Source organism: Choloepus didactylus (genome assembly GCF_015220235.1).
Source record: "Choloepus didactylus isolate mChoDid1 chromosome 25 unlocalized genomic scaffold, mChoDid1.pri SUPER_25_unloc1, whole genome shotgun sequence".
Classification (NCBI taxonomy): Eukaryota; Metazoa; Chordata; class Mammalia; order Pilosa; family Megalonychidae; genus Choloepus; species Choloepus didactylus.
In genome coordinates, this window is record NW_023637606.1 from 5,912,851 (window position 1) to 5,932,896 (window position 20,046).

Sequence of the window (20,046 nt, forward strand, 5' to 3'; positions counted from 1 at the left end):
GTAAAACTTTCACTGTTTGCAGATGACATGATCCTATATGTAGAAAATACAGAAAAATCTACAGCAAAGCTACTAGAGCCAATCAACAAATACAGCAAAGTGACAGACTACAAGATCAACATGCAAAATCATAGTGTTCCTATACACAAGTAATGAACAACAGGAAGAGGAAATAAAAAACAAATGCCATTTACAATAGGAACCAAAAGAATCAAGTATTTAGGAATAAACTTAACCAAGTCCACAAAAGACTTACACAGAGAAAACTACAAGAAACTGCTAAAAGAAAACAAACAGGACCTTAAAAAATGGAAGAACATACCATTTTCATGGATTTGAAGGCTAAATATAGTTAAGATGTCAATTCTACCTAAACTAATTTATAGATTCAATGCAATGCCAACTGAAATCCCAACAACTTACTTTGCAGAAATAGAAAAACCAATAACCAAATGTATTTGGAAGGGCAGTGTCCCTGAATAGCCAAAAATATATTGAGAAAGAGGAACTATGTGGGAGGTCTCACACTACCTGACTTTAAAGCATACTGCAAAGCAACAGTGGTCAAAAGAGCATAGTACAGGCATAAAGATAGATATACCAACCCATGGAATCAAATTGAGTGCTCAGAAATAGACCCTCTCATCTATTAACAATTGATCTTTAATAAGGCAGTCAAGCCAAAGTAACTGGGACAGAGCAGCCTCTTCAACAAATGGTGTTTGGAAAACTGTATATCCATTTCCAAAAGAATGAAAGAGAACTCCTCTCTCTTTATACAAAAATTAACTCGACATGGATGAAAGACCTAAACATTAGTGCTAAGACCATAAGACTTTTAGAATAAAATATAGGGCAATATCTTAAAGATCTTGTGATAAGAGGTGGTTTCCTAGACCTTAAGCCCAAAGCATGAGCAATCAAAGAAGAAATACATAAATGGGATTTCATAAAAATTAAACACTTTTGTACATCAAAGGACTTTGTCAGAGAAGTAAAAATGCAGCCTATGCAATGGGAGACAATATTTGGAAACCACATATCAGTTAAGTGTTTAATATCCAGAATAAATAAAGAGAACTGACAACTCAACAACAGAAAGATAACCTAATTAAGAATGGGCAACTCCCCCCTACATGGGATCTGACACCCAGGGGAGTAAATCTCTCTGGCAATGTAGAACATGACTCCTGGAGAGGAATCTAGACCTGGCATTGTGGGATGGAGAACAACTTCTTGATCAAAAGGGAGATGTGGGAGGAAATGAAATAAGCTTCAGTGGCAGAGAAATTCCAAAAGGAGCCAAGAGGTCACTTTGGTGGGTACTCTTATGCACAATATCGATAACAATTTTTAGGTTCTAATGAATTGGAATAGCTAGCAGTAAATACCTTAAACTATCAAACTACAGCCCAGAACCCATGAATCTTGAAGATGATTGTATAAAAAATGTAGCTTATGAAGAGTGTCTTAGTTTGCTAATGCTGCAGAATGCAAAACACCAGAGATGGATTGGCTTTTATAAAAAGGGGGTTTATTTGGCTACACAGTTATAGTCTTAAGGCCACAAAGCATCCAAGGTAACACCTCAGCAATCGGGTACCTTCACTGGAGGACAGCCAATGGCATCCAGAAAACCTCTGTTAGCTGGGGAGGCACGTGGCTGGCGTCTGCTCCAAAGTTCTGGTTTCAAAACGGCTTTCTCCCAGGACGTTCCTCTCTAGCAAGCTTGTTCCTCTTCAAAACATCACTCCCAGCTGCACTCAGAGAATTCTCTCTCTCTGAGTCAGCTCATTTATATGGCTCCACTAATCAAGGCCCACCCTGAATGGGTGGGGCCATGCCTCCATGGGAACATCCCATCAAAATCATTACCCACAGCTGAGTGAGGCACATTCCAAGCAAATCTAACCAGCACCAAAAATGTCTGCCCCAACAAGACTACAAAGATAATGGCATCTGGGGGACACAATACATTCAAACTGGCACAAGGAGTGACAATGTGATTGGGAAAGCCATATGGACTACACTCCTCTTTGTCCAGTGTATGGATGGATGAGTAGAAAAATGGAGGCAAAAAAAAAAAAAAAAAAAACAACACCCAGTGTTCTTTTTAATTTTAATTGTTCTTTTTCACTTTAATTATTATTCTTATTATTTTTGTGTGTGTGGTAATGAAAATGTTCAAAAATTAATTTTGGTGATGAATGCACAACAGTATAATGGTACAGTGAACAACTGAATGCACACATTGTATGACTGCATGGTATGTCAATATATCTCAATAAAATTGAATTTAAAAAGAAAAAGACAAAGAAGCTAGAGAGAGTCCATCAATCCATATAGTAAAGAAAAAAGACAGGGAGTAAAGATTGGGACAGAGGTGGAGATGTCCTTTGTGAGAGGATGTTGGTAGAAAGTCCTTTGGAGGAAGAGAGAGAGAAGGAGGATTTTGGCGGAAATCACTGGCAAGTGTGTGGAAGAGTTTGAAAGCAGAGAGTCATCTAGGGAGGTTTTTGAAAGGAAATTTTCTTTGTGCTAAAAATATTCTTGTCTATTTGATGTTTGAAACTGAGTAAAGATTTAAATGCTTTGATTTTTTTAAATGGGCAAAAGACATGGATAGACACTTTTCTGATGAGAAACCACAAATGGCTCAAAAACATATGAAAAATGCTCAACTTCACTGACTATTAGGGAAATGCAAATCAAAACCACAATGAGATATCATCTCACACATACTAGAAAGGCCATTATAAAAAAAATTACAAGTGCTAGAGAGGATGTGGAGAAAGAGGCACACTTACTCTCTCTTGGTGGGAATGTAGAATGGTGCAGCCACTCTGGAAGGCAGTGTGATGGTTCCTCAGGAAGCTAAGTATAGAATTGTCATATGATCCAGCAATTCCATTACTAGGTATATACTCAGAGGAACTGAAAGCTAAGATATGAATGGACATGTTTAAACTGATGTTTATAGCAGCATTATTCACAATTGCCAAGAGGTGGAAACAGCCCAAATGTCCATCAACAGTTGAGTTGATAAACAAACTGTGGTATATGTGTATGATGGAATATTATGCAGCTGTAAGACAGAACAAAATCACAGAACATATAATAATGTGAATGGACCTTGAGGATGTTATGTTGAGTGAAGTTGGCCAGAAACAAAAGAACAAATACTGCATGGTCGCACTAACATGAAATAACATTGATTAGCAAACCCTGAGAGTTAAAAGCTGAGAACACAGGTTGTCAGGAGATGGAGGGAGGGTGGAGATCAGGCATTTGATACTGAAGGAGTGTAGAGTGTTGAACAGGATTCATTGTGTAGATCCAAAAATGGATAGCATAGTACTGTGTGATGGTAGCACAATATTGTGAGTGCACTGAGCAAAGATGTCTGTGAGTAAAGGTCTGGTGGCAGGTATGATGTGAGAGGAAGGGATGGACGATGAAGACTTGGACTGTATAGCTTGGTGAAGCCTGGAATGGTCAATGATGGTGATTAAATGTGCAAATGTGGAAATGTTTTTACATGTGGGAGAACAAATGGGTGTCAACTTTGCAAGGTGTTGGAAAGGGGGTGGTACTGGGGAGAAGTACAATCAGGGAAAACTGGAGTCTGTGGTTGACAGTGACATTGTGATATGCTTCCATTGGATGTGGCAAGGGCAGATTGCCAGAACTAGGTTCTGTGAGGGTAATATGGGGGAGGGATGTGGGATTCTTGGTAGTGGTGCTGTTGTCTGACATGATTATTATATTGTATTGTATGGTATTTTAATTTTTTAAATCTCTTTTATTATTCTTAAAATTTTGGGGGAGTGTTGAATATGTTCAAGTACTGATTGTGGTGATGAATGCACAACTATGTGATGACACTGTGAACAATTGGTTGTACACTGTGGATGATTGTATGGCATGTGAATATATCTCTATAAAATTGCAGGGAAAAATGTATGTGGCAATATGCAGGAGCTGGGAAGGACATAGAGAGAGGGATGTGCCTGTTTACTGCTGGTGGGGAGGTAGGATGGCATAGCCTATCTGGAGGACTGTGTAGTGGCTCTGCAAGAAGCTGGGTATGTGGGTGCCATAAGGTCCTGCAACCTCATTATGAGGTGTAAGTTTGGAGGATCTGGGAGCAGGGATGTGAATGGACATTTGCACTCTGGTGTTTGTGGAGGCAGTATCCATGATTTGCAATGGATCGAGTTGGCTTAGGGGTGCATCCACTGGTGAATGGAGTGGTGAACTGTGGTGTGTGCATACAATGGAATGTTGAGTGGCTGCAAGAAGGAATGAGGCTGTGGGACACGCAGCTGGGTGGGTGGACCATATTTTGTAACTGCAAATTTATTGAGATATATTCACATAACATGCAATATTCCAAGTGTACAATCAGTTGTTCACAGTATCACATAGTTGTGCATTCATCACCACAATCAATCTTTGAACATTTTCATTACTCCAAAAAGTAAAATAAAAATTAAAATAAAAAAGAACATCCAAAAAATCCCATTCCCCTCCTCACCCCGACTGTTCATCTACTTATTAAAATGCAGTTTTATTGAGACATGTTCACACACCCTACAGTCATCCACAGTGTACAATAAGTTATTCACAGAACCATCATACATTTGTGCATTCATCACCAGAATCAATTTTTTGGAATTTTTCCTTACTCCAAAATAAAAATAAAAGCACAAAAGGACATCTAAATCTTCCCATCCCCTCCATCTCACCATTTTCTTCATTTAATTTTTGTCCCCATTTTTCCACTCATCTGTCCATACACTGCATAAAGGGAGTGCTAGCCACAAGGTTTCACAGTCACACAGTCACACCATGCAAGGTGCATAATTATACAATCATCTTCAAGAATCAAGATCACTGGGTTGAAGTTCTACAGCTTCACCTATTTACCTCTAGCCATTCAAACACACTAAAAACTAAAAAATGGTATCTATATAGTGCATAAGAATACCCTCCAGATTGACCTCTTGACTCCACTTGAAATCTCTCAGCCGCTAGAACTTTATTTTGTTTCATCTCTCTTCTCCCTTTTGCTCAAGAAGATCTTCTCAATCCCACAGTGCTGGGTCCAGGCTCATGTCCAGGAGTCAATTCCCACATTGCCAAGGGCATTTACACTCCTGGGTGTCATGACACATGTAGGGGGAAGGGTAGTGAGTTCACTGCCAAGTGGGCTTAGAGAGGGGGGACTACACCTGAGCAACAAAAAGGCTCTCTGGGCAGACTCCTAGGCACAATTATAAGTAAGCTTGGCCTCTCCCTTGTGCAACTAGCTATACAAGGGAAAGCTCCCAGATCTAGGACTCGGCTCACTAAATTGGCAGTCCTCAATGTTTGCAGGAAAATCAGCAGTAACTCAGGTGGGGAAGTCTGACATTTCCACATTTCCCCCAAGTTCCTCAGGGGGCCCCACAAATATACTTTTACTCTCTGCCCATATCACTCTGGGATGTATTGGGATTTCACCCTAGCCTGTACAAACTCACCAAATCCCACTTCCTTTTCACAGCTCCATGCACTCATGTTGTTCAAACAAACTGATCACATAAGTTAAATTATCTAGTGTGCTACAGAAAATATAGATCCTGCACAAATAAACATATCTTTCCTTGCTCTTGCACAAAAGTTGTAGTTTTAAAACACAGCTAGTAAGAAAAAGATATCATTCTCAATACCAACTAAAAAAATCAAGTACCTAGGAATAAACTTTATAAAGGATATAAAAGACCTATACATAGAAAACTACATAACTTTACTAAAAGAAAAGGAAGGGGATATAAAAAGATGGAAATATATTCCTTGTTCATGGATAAGAAGGCTAAATGTCGTTAAGATGTCAATTCTACCCAAACTCATCTATAGATTCAATGCAATTCCTATCAAAATTCCAACAACCTACATTGCAGACTTGGAAAAGATAGTTTTCCAAATTTATTTGGGAGGATCCAAGTTGGCAAATTAGGAGAGACAGAGCAAAATACATCTCCATGAAAAACACTGGTTAAAAGACAGAAAGTGCTCCAGAATATCAGTCCCAGCATTGCAGTGGCTGAACAAGGTCTGCTAAATCCACAGGGACTGTGCACTTGGTGAAACAGAGAGCCTGAGCTCAAAAATGAGGCACAACCCCCACCTTCAGGCTGGCTGCAACAAATACACACAGAAATTGGGTGCACTTATTGGACCCCCAAAATATTAGGACCCCCACTCACCACATAGATGAAGTTGGGGAGAACTGGCTTGAGGGTAATAGGTGGCTCAGGGGGCCATCTGCTGGTAAGTTAGACAAAGTGCACTCCACCAAGCTGTATCTCTGCAAATTATAGATAATTGTTCAAATAAGTCTGCATATACTTAAAGAACCCTATGAAGATAAGCAAATACCAAGAGGCCAAAAAACAACATAAAATTTTAAAGCATATGCAGAAACCAGAAGACATGGAAAACTGAAACCTAAACATGCAAATCAAAAAATCAGAAGAAATACAGTACTTGGAGCAATTAATCAAAGAAGTAATCACAAAGAACAACATCATGGTACAGGATACAAAGGACATGAAGAAGATCCTAGAAGAAGATAAAGAAGAATTTGCAAGAGTAAATTAAAAAAAAAAGATAATCTTATGGAAATAAAAGAAACTGTTGATCAAATTAAAATGATTCTGCATACACACAGTACTAGATTAGAGGAAGCTGTGGAAAGATTCAGTGAACTCAGAGTGCAGAATGGAAAGTGAAAGTAAAAAAGAAAGAATGGAGAAAAAACTTAAAAAATGAAATGTATCTCAGGGATATGATGGACAATATAAGGCACACAAATATAAGAATCATTGATGTTCCAGAAGGGGAAGAGAAAGTAAAGGTATAAGAAGAGTATTCAATTAAACTGTTGGGGAAAACTTCCCAACACTTCTAAACAACATAAATATGCAAATCATAGATGCCCAATGAACTCCAAACATAATAAATCCAAATAAGCCCACTCTGAGATATATTCTGATCAGATGGTCAAAAGCTGAAGAGAAGGAGCAAGTATTGAAAGCAGCAAGAGATTAGCAATTCACCACATACATGGGAAACAACATAAGACCAAGCAGTGACTACTCAGAGGCCACCATGAAGGCAAGAAGTCAGTGGTTTGATGTATTTAAAATTCTGAAAGAGAAAAATTGCCAACCAAGAATTCTTTATCGAGCAAATCTCTCCTTCAAATTTGAGGGGGAGCTTAAAATCTTCACAGACAAACAAATGCTGAGAGAATTTGCTAACAAGAGACCGGCCCTACTTGACAAACTAAAGGGAGCCCTACAAGCAGAGAAACAAGAGAGAGAGGTATGAAGAAGAGTTCAGAACTTAAGAGATTTAGTAAGGGTATATTAAAGGAAATAAAGAGAGAGGGGGGAAAATATATCTGACAAACATAAACCGAAGGATAGGATGACTGATTCAAGAAATGCCTTCACAGTAATAGTATTGAATGAGAGTTGATTAAACTTCCCAATTAAAAGATATAGATTGGCAGAATGGAATAAAAAATATGAACCATCAATATGTTGCTTACAAGAGACTCATCTTACACACAGGGACACAAAGAAATTGAAAGTGAAAGGATGGAAAAAAATATTTCATGCAAGCTACAGGTGACATTACTGTGGATCCTGAAGAAATTTAAAAAACTATAAGAGAATACTATGAACAACTGTATGCCAACAAAGTAGATAATGTAGAGGAAATGGACAATTGCCTGAAAACACGTGAACAACCCAGACTGACCAAAGAAGAAATAGAAGACCTCAACCAACCAATCACAAACAAAGAGATCCAGTCATCAAACAGCTTCCCACAAATAAATGCTCAGGGCCAGATGGCTTCACAGGGGAATTCTACCAAACTTTCCAGAAAGAACTGACACCAATCTTACTTAAACTCTTTCAAAACATTGAAGAAAATGGAACACCACATAACTCATTTTATGAAGCTAACATCACTCTAATACCAAAACAAGGTAAAGATGCTACAAGAAAGGAAAACTACAGGCCAATCTACCTCATGAATATAGATGCAAAAATTCTCAATAACATACTTACAAATTGAATCCAAAGACATATTAAAAAATCATACACCATGAGCAAGTGGGGTTCATTCCAGGCATGGAGAGATGGTTAAACATAAGAAAATCAATCAGTGTAATACAACACATTAACAAATCAAAAGGGAAAAATCAAATGGTCATCTCAATAGATGCTGAAAAGGCATTTGACAAAATCCAGCATTCTTTTTTGATTAAAGCACTTCAAAATGTAGGAATTGAAGGAAACTTCCTCAATATGATAAAGGGCATATATGAAAAACCCACAGCCAGCATAGTACTCAATGGTGAGAGACTGAAAGCCTTCCCTCTAAGATCAGGAACAAGACAAGGATGCCCGCTGTCACCACTGTTACTCAACATTGTGCTGGAAGTGCTAGCCAGAGCAATCCAACAAGACAAAGAAATAAAAGACATCCAAATTGGAAAGGAAGAAGCAAAACTGTCATTTGCAGATGATATGATCTTATATCTGGAAAACCCTGAGAAATCTTTGACAAAGCTACTAGAGCTAATAAACAAATTTAGCAAAGTAGCAGGACACAAGATTAATGCACGTAAGTCAGTAATGTTCGTATACACTAGAAATTACCTAACTGAAGAGACACTCAAGAAAAGATACCATTCTCAATAGCAAGTAAAAAAATCAAGTACCTAGAAATAAACTTAACCAAAGCTGCAAAAGACCTATACATAGAAAACAGCATAACTTTACTAAAAGAAATAGAAGGGGATCGAAAAAGATGGAAAAATATTCCTTGTTCATGGATAGGAATGCTAGTTATAAAATTAATATTGAAGAGGAAGATGCCTCGAATTGCTAAAAACATTCTAAAAAAGAAAAACAAAGAGGGATGACTTACACTCCCTGACTTTGAAGCTTTTTATAAAGCCACAGTAGTCAAAACAGCATGATGCTGGCACAAAGATAGACATATTGATCAAAGGAATTGAATCGAGAATTCAGAGATAGACTCCCAGATCTACGTTCAACTGATCTTTGATAAGGCCCCCAAAACAACTGAACTGGGACATAACAGTCTATTCAACAAATGGGGCTGGGAGAGCTGGATATCCATATCCAAAAGAATGAAAGAGGACCCCCACCTCATACCCTAGACAAAAATTAACTCAAAATGGTTTAAAGACCTCAATATAAGAGATACTACCATAAATCTCTTAGAAAATAATGTAGGAAAACATCTTTAAGACCTTGTATTAGGAGGTCACTTCCTAGACCTTACACCCAAAGCACAAGCAACAAAAGAAAAAAATAGATAAATGGGAATTCCTCAAACTGAAAAGCTTCTGTACCTTAAAGCACTTTGCCAAAAAGGTGAAGAGGCAGCCAACTCAATGGGAAAAAAATTTTGGAAACCATGTATCTGGCAAAAAAAACTGATATCTTGCATATATAAAGAAATCCTATACTCAATTACAATAGTACAGACAGCCCAATTATAAAATGGGCAAAAGATATGAAAAGACAATTCTCTGAAGAGGAAATACAAATGGCCAAGAAACACATGAAAAAATGTTCCGCTTCACTATTCATTAGGGAGATGCAAATTAAGACCACAATGAGATACCATCTCACACCAATTACATTGGCTGCCATTAAACAAACAGGAAACTACAAATGCTGGAGAGGATGTGGAGAAGTTGGAACTCTTATTCATTGCTGGTGGGACTGTATAATGGTACAGTCACTCTGGAAGACAGTCTGGCAGTTCCTTAGAAAACTAGACATAGAATTACTCTTTGATTCAGCAATTGCATTTCTCGGTATATACCCAGAAGATCTGAAAGCAGTGACATGAACAGATATCTGCACGCCAATGTTCATAGCAGCATTATTCACAATTGCCAAGAGATGGAAACAACCCAAATGTCCTTCAACAGATAAGTGGATAAACAAAATGTGGTATATACACATGATGGAATACTATGCGGCAGTAAAAAGGAATGATGTCATGAAACATATGCCAACATGGAAGAAACTTGAAGACATAATGCTGAATGAAATAAGCCAGGCACAAAAAGAGAAATATTGTATATTACCACTAACATGAACACTGTGGAAAATGTAAAATAAATAGTTTACTTTGTAGAATGTAGGGGACCTAGCGATAGACTGCAAATAGTGAAGGAGGAACAATAATCTAATAAGAACAGATAAATTTTGGAGGGTAAACTTAATGTTCTGGGAATGCTCAGGAATGACTATGGTTTGTTAATTTCTGGGGGGTATGGTGGGAACAAGTTCGCAGAAATGTAGTTATTTTAGGTTTTTTTTTCTTATTCCATTGTTTTGGTTTTGTTTGAAATGTTTTTTTATTTTTTGATAAAGTTAAAAAAAAACAATAAATGAGTGTGAAAAAAAGTAAATGAACAATGAGGGGAGGAAGGGAATGGAATGTTTTGGATGTTCTTTTTTATTCTAATTTTTATTTTATTTTTTGGAGTAATGAAAATGTTCAAAGATTGATTGGGGTGATCAATGCACAACTATGAACAACTGATTGTACACTTTGAAGGATTGTATGTTATGTGAATAGATCTCAATAACGTCGCATTAAAAATAAAACCCAATTAGTATCATCCTTTGCCCTTGGGTCTGATTTTCCTTAGTCCTAACTAGATTTTCTACATTCATACCTCTATTTATAGTCTGAACTCTTTTTCAGCTCTTTCAGCAGTTTTGCCGTAAGGGGTAATACTGACATTTGTGACTGCCAAGCTCTAGCTCCGAGTTTCAGGTGTCACATCGATATGGGTGGGTGGATCTTGAGGACGGCATTTTGGGTGAAGTATGCCAGGGATGAAGAGACATTGTAATGTCTCACTGATGTGGACTGTGATGTGTAGGCTCTGAGAATTGAATCTTAGAAGATTGCTTACCAGGAGAACGTTTGTTGTAGAGTCCCTGGATTGTAAGCTCTCACAGCTGTTGCGTCTATTCCTGAGTTGTAATGGTTGTCTCCAGATTCTGGGATGCTGAGCTCTTTGTGTGTAGCCTGGTCATCTCTGGGGCTTCAGACATTTGTGTGGTGCCTGTAGCTCAGAGCTAGAGCTTGGCAGCTGTGTGTCAGTATTGCCTCATACAGCAACTGGTGAGGAGGCTGGCAAAGTTCAGACTTCAGTTGGAGATATGGATGAGGCAGATTTCATTGGGACTGAGGTGGATTGGGCCAGGGGTGGGTGGGGTGGAGGATAATATTGACTGTGTTTTGTAGCTTCAGCTTCTGTGTGGGACCAGGGTGAGAGATGTTTGTTTGGTGCAGGATCTGTGTTTTCTACAGTACACTAGATAATTTAACTTGTGTGATCAGTTTGTTTGAACACCATGGTTGCACCAAGCTTTGAGTGGGGAGTGAGATTTGGTGGGTTTGTGTGTGGGTTAGTGTGAAGTCTCGATGCATCCCAGGGTGGTTTGGGCAGAGAGTCAAAATATATTTGCAGGGCACCCCTGGGGAACTGGGGAAAAGTACGGAGGTGTTGGACATCCCCACCTGGGTTATTACTGATATTCTCACAGACATTGAGGACTGACAGTTTGGTAGGATGAGCCCTCATTCTTGGGGTCTGCCCTTATGAGGCTTGTTGCTGCAAAGAAGAGGTCAAGCCTGCTTGTGGTTGTACCTGGGAGTCTCCCGCAGAGAACCTCTTTGTTGCTCAGATGTGGCCTCTCTCTCTAAGCCCACTCAGCAGGTGAACTCACTGCCCTCTCCCCTCTTGGGACATGATTCCCAGGGGTTTATGTCTCCCTGGTAATGCACGGCATGACTCCTGGGGATGAGCCTGGACCCAGCATCCTGGAATTGAGGAAATCTTTTTGACTAAGGGAGGTGGCGAGGGTAAGCAAAATGAAACAAAATTGGGTTTCAGTGGTCAAGAGATTTCAAGTGGGGTTGAGAGGTCACTCTGGAGGGCATTCTTGTATCTTATGTGGTTATCCCTTTTTAGTTTTGGTGTGTTGGAGTGCCTGGAGCGGAATGCCTGGAGCTGTTGAGCTGCGGCCCAGTGGCCCTGATTCTTGAAGTCAATTGGGTGGCTGTGTAGCCTACATGGTATGGCTGTGTGATTGTGGGAACCTCATAGCTTGCACTCCCTTTGCTAAGTGAGTGGAAGGAAGAGTGGAAAAGTGGGGACAAAAACTAAATAAAAAATGGGTGGAATGGGGGGGGATAGAGTGCTTTTAGTGTTCTTTTTTTACTTTTATTTTCATTCTTGTTTTTATTCTTTTTGGAGTGAGGAAACTGTTCAGGGATTGATTGGGGTGATGAATGCACAACGATGTGACGGTACTGTGAACAGTTGATTGTGCACCGTGGATGACTGTATGGTGTGTGAATGTATCTCAATGGAACTGAATTTTTTTAAAAAAAACTCAGTCAAGTGACTTTTTCAGAAACTACAATAGCTTTTGCTTTTGTTAATCTTCTTTATTCTATCCATTTCATTGATTCAGGTCCACAACTTTCACTTTCTTTGGTTCTTATTTCTGTGGATTTGCTTTTATGTTCATTTTCCAACTGTTTGATTTGGGTGTTTAGCTTATTCTTAAAAAAAAATAACTTTTTTTTTGCTAAATTCTTTATCAATGATTGTTTTCTATCAGTGGAGATTATCTTTCAATTTTATTCCATTAATCTGCTAATGTGGTGACTGAATTAACTTCTATTGTTAAACAACCTTGTATTTCTGATACTAGACCACCTTCATCAAGTATCATGTATTTACATATAGATGAGATCAGATTAAAATTTTCTTTAGGATTTTTGGATTCAGGAGAGAAATGGACAGTGATTTTCCTTTCCTTTTTTATGCTCTTCTTGACTATGTCTGGGATTAACACCATAAAAAAATGCAGTTGGATACAGCTGACAGCACAGAATAAAGAGTAGATGCAGATTCAGATGAGACTACTGGTAAGAACCCAGGTGAGGATGTGGTAAGGATGCAGGTGAGTGAGTAGGTGAGAACACAGGTGAAGGGGCAGATGAGCTGCTGGTGAGAAAGGGGGTGAAGAATGCAAATGAAAATTGAGGTAAGCAAGGAGGTAAGCTGCAGGGGAAGATGCAGATGCACTTCAGGCTGGGACCAGGTGAGACAGGGAGCAGGTAATAGTGCAGATAAGAACACAGATGAGAATGTAGGTAAGGATGCTGGTAAGAACACAAGAAGAGATACCGAGGAGGATGCAGGTAAAGAAGAAGGTGAAGACCCAGATGAGAATGCAGAGAAAACACAAGTAATGATGCAGGTGAGGATGGAGGTGAAGGGTGCAAATGAAAATTCAGGAAAGGATGGCTGGGAGATGCAGGGGAAGGTGCAGGTGCCCTTCTGGCCAGGTGCAGGTAAGGCAGGCACATCCTCTTCAGGTGAGGAGGCTAGTAACTGGCAGGTGAACTGCAGGAGGGGATGGAGCGTGACTCAGATGAGATTTCAGGTAGGTGGGAGCTGAGATGCAGGCAGTGGCTGGTGATCTCAGCTGCCTCTTTCCCTCCATCAAAGACCTCCGGACTTTGCAGACACATGAACAGTAACTGAAGCTTTATTGGGGTGCAGGGGGCAGAGGTTCAGTTGGGGCAGCCAAACACGATCATGCTCTCGGTGAAAGTGCCCAGGTCCTGGCAGAGCTTCTGGTACTCCTCGTCCTGGCAGTCCTCGGCCTCGGGCCACAGCTCCACCCAGGTGTCCTTCCCGATGATGTAGCTGGTGCTGAGGGGGAGGGGGACGGGGAGGGACCACGGGTCAGCAGGGGGCGGGGCGGCGGGGGGCGGCCGCGCATGCGTGCACAGGGCGGGCACTCACTTGGGCTTCTCCCCCCATAGGTCGGTGGAGAGGCCCCAGATGAGGTAGAGACTCCCCTCCTTCAGCTTCAGGGCTTCTCTGCACTTGATGTGGCTGATGAACCTGCGCTGCTGTCCCTGCCGCACCTCATCCGTGCCTGGGGTGGGGGAGAGGGAAGCTGAGCGAGGGGAGGAAGGTGGGAACTCCAGGGTGGGGGTGGAGAGGCAGAGCCTGCAGGGCTGACCTGACTTGATGATCTGCTCGATGACCATGATGTAGTCGTCAAAGTCATCGGACAGCTCCTTCTTGACCAGCCTGGCCTTGTACACTGCGGGGGGAAGGGATGAGGGTGCAGAGAGGGTCCCGGGCTGCCTTGGCTCCGGGCACCCTCGGCCGCAAACACACCCGGGCAGGCGGCGTCCCCCAACCGCAGACATGCACTTCCACGCCCTGTCACGCCTACAGTCCACCCAGACACACTCGGTCACACTCAAGTCACCGCTATATACACATTCACATCTCCCACAACTACAGTCAACTGCACAACTATAGCTGTTCATAGCCAAAACCATCCACAAACACGATCTCACACAACCATGGCTGGGCACAAATGAGCCTCATGGTCACACACACACACACACAACCACAGCCATGTGCACTGTTACACTTCACACACACACACTAAAGAAAAACTCATGCAAACTGTCATTCTCTCACACACACTCATATACACTTGCACACATTCACACACATGCACACAGTGTTGCACACACAGCACCCACAAACCCATCAGTGCTGCCATTCTCACACAGTCACACACATTGTTGCTCAGTAACACAACCCATTACACTTACACTCTTGCACACACACCCATGGACACTATCACAAACACACAAATGCACACCATTGCTCACACACCCATGCACAACCACTGTCACTCTTGCACACACCCATGCACACTGTTGCACACAGACACAGTATTGCTCTTTCACACTCTCCCCCCATGCACACTGTCACACACACACTCCTACTCATGCACACTGTCATGCTCTCACACACACACCAATGCCTACTGTCTCTCACTCACACACACCCATGCACATCATTGCTCACACACAGCCAGGCACACATGCATCCATACACACTGTTGCAGACACACACACTCATACCTATGCATACTGCTGCCCACAAAGTCACACACTCATGCACTGCCCAGTCACAAAACCTCCCTACAGCATCCACTCACCATAATCCACTCCCGGCTCACAGGCCTTATCCAGTCGCTCATCTGCTGTGACCTTGTTCTCCTCGTGAATGAAGCAGTTCTCTGTGGGGTGGGGGGCAGGAGGTGGGGACATGACTAAGTCTCAATCCCTTCTGGGGGCCCCTGCAAATGAGTGTGGCCAAGCCCAGGCCTCTCCCTCTTGGTTGCCCCCGAGGGTGGTGTTTGGGGACCCTTGGGACACCCCCTCCCCCCAGGGATGGGATGAGTCTGGCTCTCTCAGGCCCTCCCCTCCTGGCCCCACTGCACCCACCCTCAGCACAGCGGCACATGTCCTTGTGGCACAGCTTGCTCAGCATTCCATCCTCCTTGTCTGGGTGATAGAACTGGGTGCAAGATTCCTCTGCGGGCAGAGGTGATGGGGAGGGGTCAGAGGACTAGGGCCTCAACCCCAGAGACCATGCCAGGGATGCCCACATTTCCAACTCTCAGATGCTCAGACCAGGAGAACCCAGGTCCCCATCCCTCAGATCCATGGGACACTCAGCCCCCAACTCACAGACCCCCATCACAGATCCCTGGAAACCTCCCTCCCTTGGGACACTTAACCCCAAACTCTCAGACTCATGGGATCCTCAGATCCCTGGGACACTCAGACCACAAACTTTCAGATCTTTGAGACACCTAGATCCCTTGGACCCATAGACCTCCAACCCACAGACCCCTGGGATCCCTAGACTCCTTCTCAGCTTCTTGGGACCTCACATCTCTGGGACTCTTAGAGCCCAACTCTCAGGCCCTGGGGACCCTCACACCCCCAACTTGCAGGATCCTTGGATCCCCAGTCTCTGACCTCACCCATAACTCCCTGGGACCCTCAGTGCCAGCCCTCAGGTTGGTCGCTCACCCAGGTTGTAATAGGAATAGACCTTGACTGCCCCAGGCTGGAGAAGCCCGACATTGAACAACTGGTGAACTTTGAAGGACAGGCATTCCTCCTCAGTATGTGAGATCTGGAGGAAGCAGGAGCTTGGTCAGTGGAATGACAAGGGAGCAACTCCAGCTTGGGTTCTGGGAGTTAGAATGGTGGTAGAGAAATTGAAGGAACAAGGAAAGACATGGGGGGCAGGGAACGTGGCAGAGACTAATGAGCTGTTCAGAAAACCCATTTTATTTTTCTCACAGCTCACAGCTAGATTTTATTTCCCAACCTCTTAGCTGTGGCCATTGACTGAGTTCTGGCCAACAGGTTTTCTATCTATGTCCATTAAAACTTCCCTGCACAATCTCTCTTCTTAGATAAATAAAGGATACAGCAGACAAATCCCAGATTCTAGAGACAAGATTTAGATACTTGGGTCCATGAGTGGATGCATGGAGGAGAGACTCCCCTTCCTTACCCCATGCAACTTCCACTTTACATGACTTTACATGAGAAATCCAAGTCTCTTGTGTTAAGATGCCATTTTTAGGTATTTTTTTTGTAGCAGCTAGTGTTACTTATGCTGACTAATGTTGGGCTGAGGGTCACTGGGGGTATTGGGAGTAGCAGGGAGGATATGGGGAAAGGAAAATGAGAAAAATAGACAGCAGGAGGGAAAATCTCAAATCATATTTAGATGAAGAGAGCAAGAGAAAGACAGATGGAGAGAAAATTAGAGAAGAGAGAAGTGGAAGCACAGAAAGCAGAAATAAAGCTGGGGGTGGGTTGGGGAGCAAAGTAAGCTCTTTATCACTGCTCTTTTTCAGGGATTCTCTAAAACTCTGATGAAAAGAAGATGAAATTTGAGGTTGGAACATCAATGGTCAGAAGCCAGATGCTGATATGAGGTGGTCCTGGCTTGGCCACCTTGTTTAACATGCTCCCTTTCCGACCACCCAGCAGTGCTGGCCCTGCCTCTCCTAGCCTGGGGCTGACTTGGCCTGGTGACAAAGGCAGTGGGAGAAGAAAAGTCCAGCCAGATAGGGTCAAGGTTCCTACCAATGGGGACCTCCCAGGGAGCATGCAGTCTTACCTTGTCCAGGTAGATGATGAGGGTGTTCTTGGTAGAGAAGGCCTTGTCCATCTCATACTTAGAGATGTATCTGTCAATGCCTTTGCTCAGCTGTGGAAGGAAGGGGATTGTGAAATCCCTCCTGGACCTCCTTCCCTCGCTCCAGCCTCTTCCACACCCCAGTCCCCTTCCTGCCAATCCCAGCCCCAAGCCCAAGACCTTCATACAAGATCAAGGTCGCCAGTGTCAGGAGAGAAGCCAGTCATCATGGATATATCCAGGATGGACATGGTGGCATCCTGATCTCCCAGGTACCTGGATGGGGCAGACAGAGAGAGAGCATCAGATTGCAGGGTGGAGTCAGCCCCAGTGACCAGTGCCTGGACAAAGGGGTCTGGTCAGGACTTGGGCTCCTGGTTCACAGAGAGCAGCAGAGACAGATGTTAGCTCTTAGGAAACCCTGCCCCAAGGGGAACAAAGGAAGGGAGTGTCATGGTCCAAGTGATTAAGAGCTCAGAAACTCTGGAGCCAAACTGCACGGGTTCAAATCCCAGCTCCAAATAATGTTTGCTGAGTTACTTGATCTCTCTACTACTGAGTCTGTCTATAAAATATGGCTCCCCAAGCAGTCCTTATTTTCAACAATTCAGTTGTCATGGTTTATTTAAATACCACCAGACCCCACCAACATGGTTAAATTTCGGTACCAAAGAATATTGAATTGGAGTAGCTGCAAGAAATACAAACTCCATTGCTAGCTCTTCAGTCCACCAATCACTATGTAAATAGCAACTATGGAAGATGAGTGACCAATCACATCACGTCTTTCAAAGCCTGTCTGTGATTGGTCACATGCATCTGTCATTCACTTGCCTAGGCAGCAAAGTGCCCAGTTTTGTTACCTCCTTGTCTTCTGGGACAAACCCACATGACATTTTACAGGAATGGATCATCAAAAGAGGATGTTGGCCAACAAAGGTGAAAGAGCAGCAAAGAAGTCAAAAGTAACAATGCTAGAAGGGAAATTCAAATAGAGCAGAATGGGGCAAAAGGAGAAAGAGCTGACTAGTGGGGTGTAGACACGCTGCCATTTGAGACTCCAGACATGCAGGCAGAGGAACTTGGTGAAGGCAAAATTATCACCATAAAATGAAAGGTGTTGTGACAAAAAAGGATGAGGATGCACCAATGAAAGTAAAACTGGCAAAAACTTCACATTACAGGAAGGCTCAGAGATATTTCACAACATTGGAAGCACAAAGGATAAAATGTTGAAGCTGATCCAAAGTTAGAAAGGGGCAAGACCATTCAACAAGGCATAGAAAAGAGGCTCACTGCATATCCTAAGTTATGAGACTTATCAAGTAGGCAACCAGTGTTCAAACTGCAGTGCTCTTAATGCGTGTTTTGCAAAGAAAAAGAAAAACCCATTAAGCTCAATGTTTCTAGCTTGTCAAATTACAAATAATTACTTGTTTTGGTGTGTCTTTAATTTCCCTCTATTTTTATAATCTACACTAAGAGAATGTTTCATGTTTTAACAAAACACTTGAAAGATCATGGAACAATCATCATTTTCCCTATTGATTATTGAAATCATTTGCAGAGTTTCAGCTTGCACGGTTGTCCAGTGGTCCCCCACAACTGGGCAAAGTGAGGACTGCATGTGCTACCTGCCTCACAGGGTACCTAGATTAGTCCTAGACACAGCACACTCTCAGGAAGTACTAGATGTCACGGACATTATTTGTCGGAACCAGGCCGGAGACAGGGGGTTGGCCAAGGTGACCCCGTGGCCCAGCATCTCACCTGGTACAGATGTCGAGAATCATGGTACTCTTGGCGTCCTGAGGCCTCTTGACTAGAAACGCAGAAGACAGAGAATGGGAGGGGCATCCCGGGGCCCCGAATCAGGAGGGAAATAGATCTTAGAATGGGGAAGGGGCAGTGAGCGGGGGTGACAGGACAGGGTCTTTACTCCTTTTACCTGTTTCGGGGGCTGGTCGTATGGTGACCCTGAGGTCGAATTTCTTGCAGGTGGGTTTGGCTTTAGCCTTCGCGTAGTAAACAGTCACCACCTGTGAGATGGGAGGGAGCTGAGGTATCAGCACACATGACTTGGGATGACTGAGGATGGGTAGGGAAGGGTCCCTGGGAGCAGATGGATGTAGAGAAGGTGACAGGCCAGGGAGGTGTGGGCCTCCACCCCTTACCGACAGGGTGCCTTGTCCTTTCCCTTTGGCTGTTAATGAGAAATCCTCATTTTCCTTGGTCTGCAGGGAGAGAGAAGAATGTGTGGGCAACAAGTCTTTCCCTGGCTGCCATGGACATCTGCCCTCCACCCTTCCTCCCAGAACACCCTGGTGAGTGTAGAGGGTAAAAGAGAGTGAGGACGGCCTGGACAGAGGGCTTTACCTCTTCTGACCGCAGGAGGCTGGCGGATTCCCAGAGGATGCGGTGCCTGACCTCATTGCTACGGCTAGGCAGGTGGATGGACACATCTAGGTTCAAATCCTTGTGGTCAGGTACATCCGTCTGGTACTGGGCCAAAGCTTGGAACACCATGAAGGTAGCCTAGAACCCACCAGAGAGAGAAGGTGAAAATGGGAGCCTGAGAAAGTAATTAGAACTCACTGGGGGATAAGAGGGCTCAGATCAAAGCTGGGCCACTGAGACGGTGGCCTGGAAGACATCAGAGACCTGATAGGTGTAAAATTGGCTCTCTCAGAACAGTTGTGGACATTCTAGAACTCTTCAAGGGAGAGAGGCTCAGACAAGGACTTGAGGACACTAAGTAGTGGCCTAGAACCTGTCATGGGGTGCAGGTGTAAGATTAGGAATCTAGCATAACTGAGAACATGGTGTGGAACCATCCAAAGGAGAAGGTTTCAGTCCAGGGGTTTGGG

General features: G+C 43.0%; 1 protein-coding gene across 1 annotated transcript in view; it reads right to left on the bottom strand.

The window, feature by feature from the left end:
- Positions 1-13,669: 13,669 nt before the first annotated feature.
- LOC119525362 (complement C3-like) overlaps positions 13,670-20,046 on the bottom strand; it is a 34,458-nt gene continuing 28,081 nt past the window's right edge. The window contains exons 30-41 of the mRNA XM_037824039.1: positions 19,556-19,714; positions 19,354-19,413; positions 19,128-19,218; positions 18,950-19,001; positions 17,368-17,455; positions 17,162-17,251; positions 16,054-16,159; positions 15,460-15,549; positions 15,171-15,251; positions 14,169-14,252; positions 13,946-14,081; positions 13,670-13,852 (exon numbers count right to left, since the gene is read on the bottom strand). Of these exons, the coding sequence (XP_037679967.1) occupies positions 13,711-13,852; positions 13,946-14,081; positions 14,169-14,252; positions 15,171-15,251; positions 15,460-15,549; positions 16,054-16,159; positions 17,162-17,251; positions 17,368-17,455; positions 18,950-19,001; positions 19,128-19,218; positions 19,354-19,413; positions 19,556-19,714 (1,179 nt within the window). The 3' untranslated portion in view covers positions 13,670-13,710. The remainder of the gene's footprint in view (positions 13,853-13,945; positions 14,082-14,168; positions 14,253-15,170; positions 15,252-15,459; positions 15,550-16,053; positions 16,160-17,161; positions 17,252-17,367; positions 17,456-18,949; positions 19,002-19,127; positions 19,219-19,353; positions 19,414-19,555; positions 19,715-20,046) is intronic.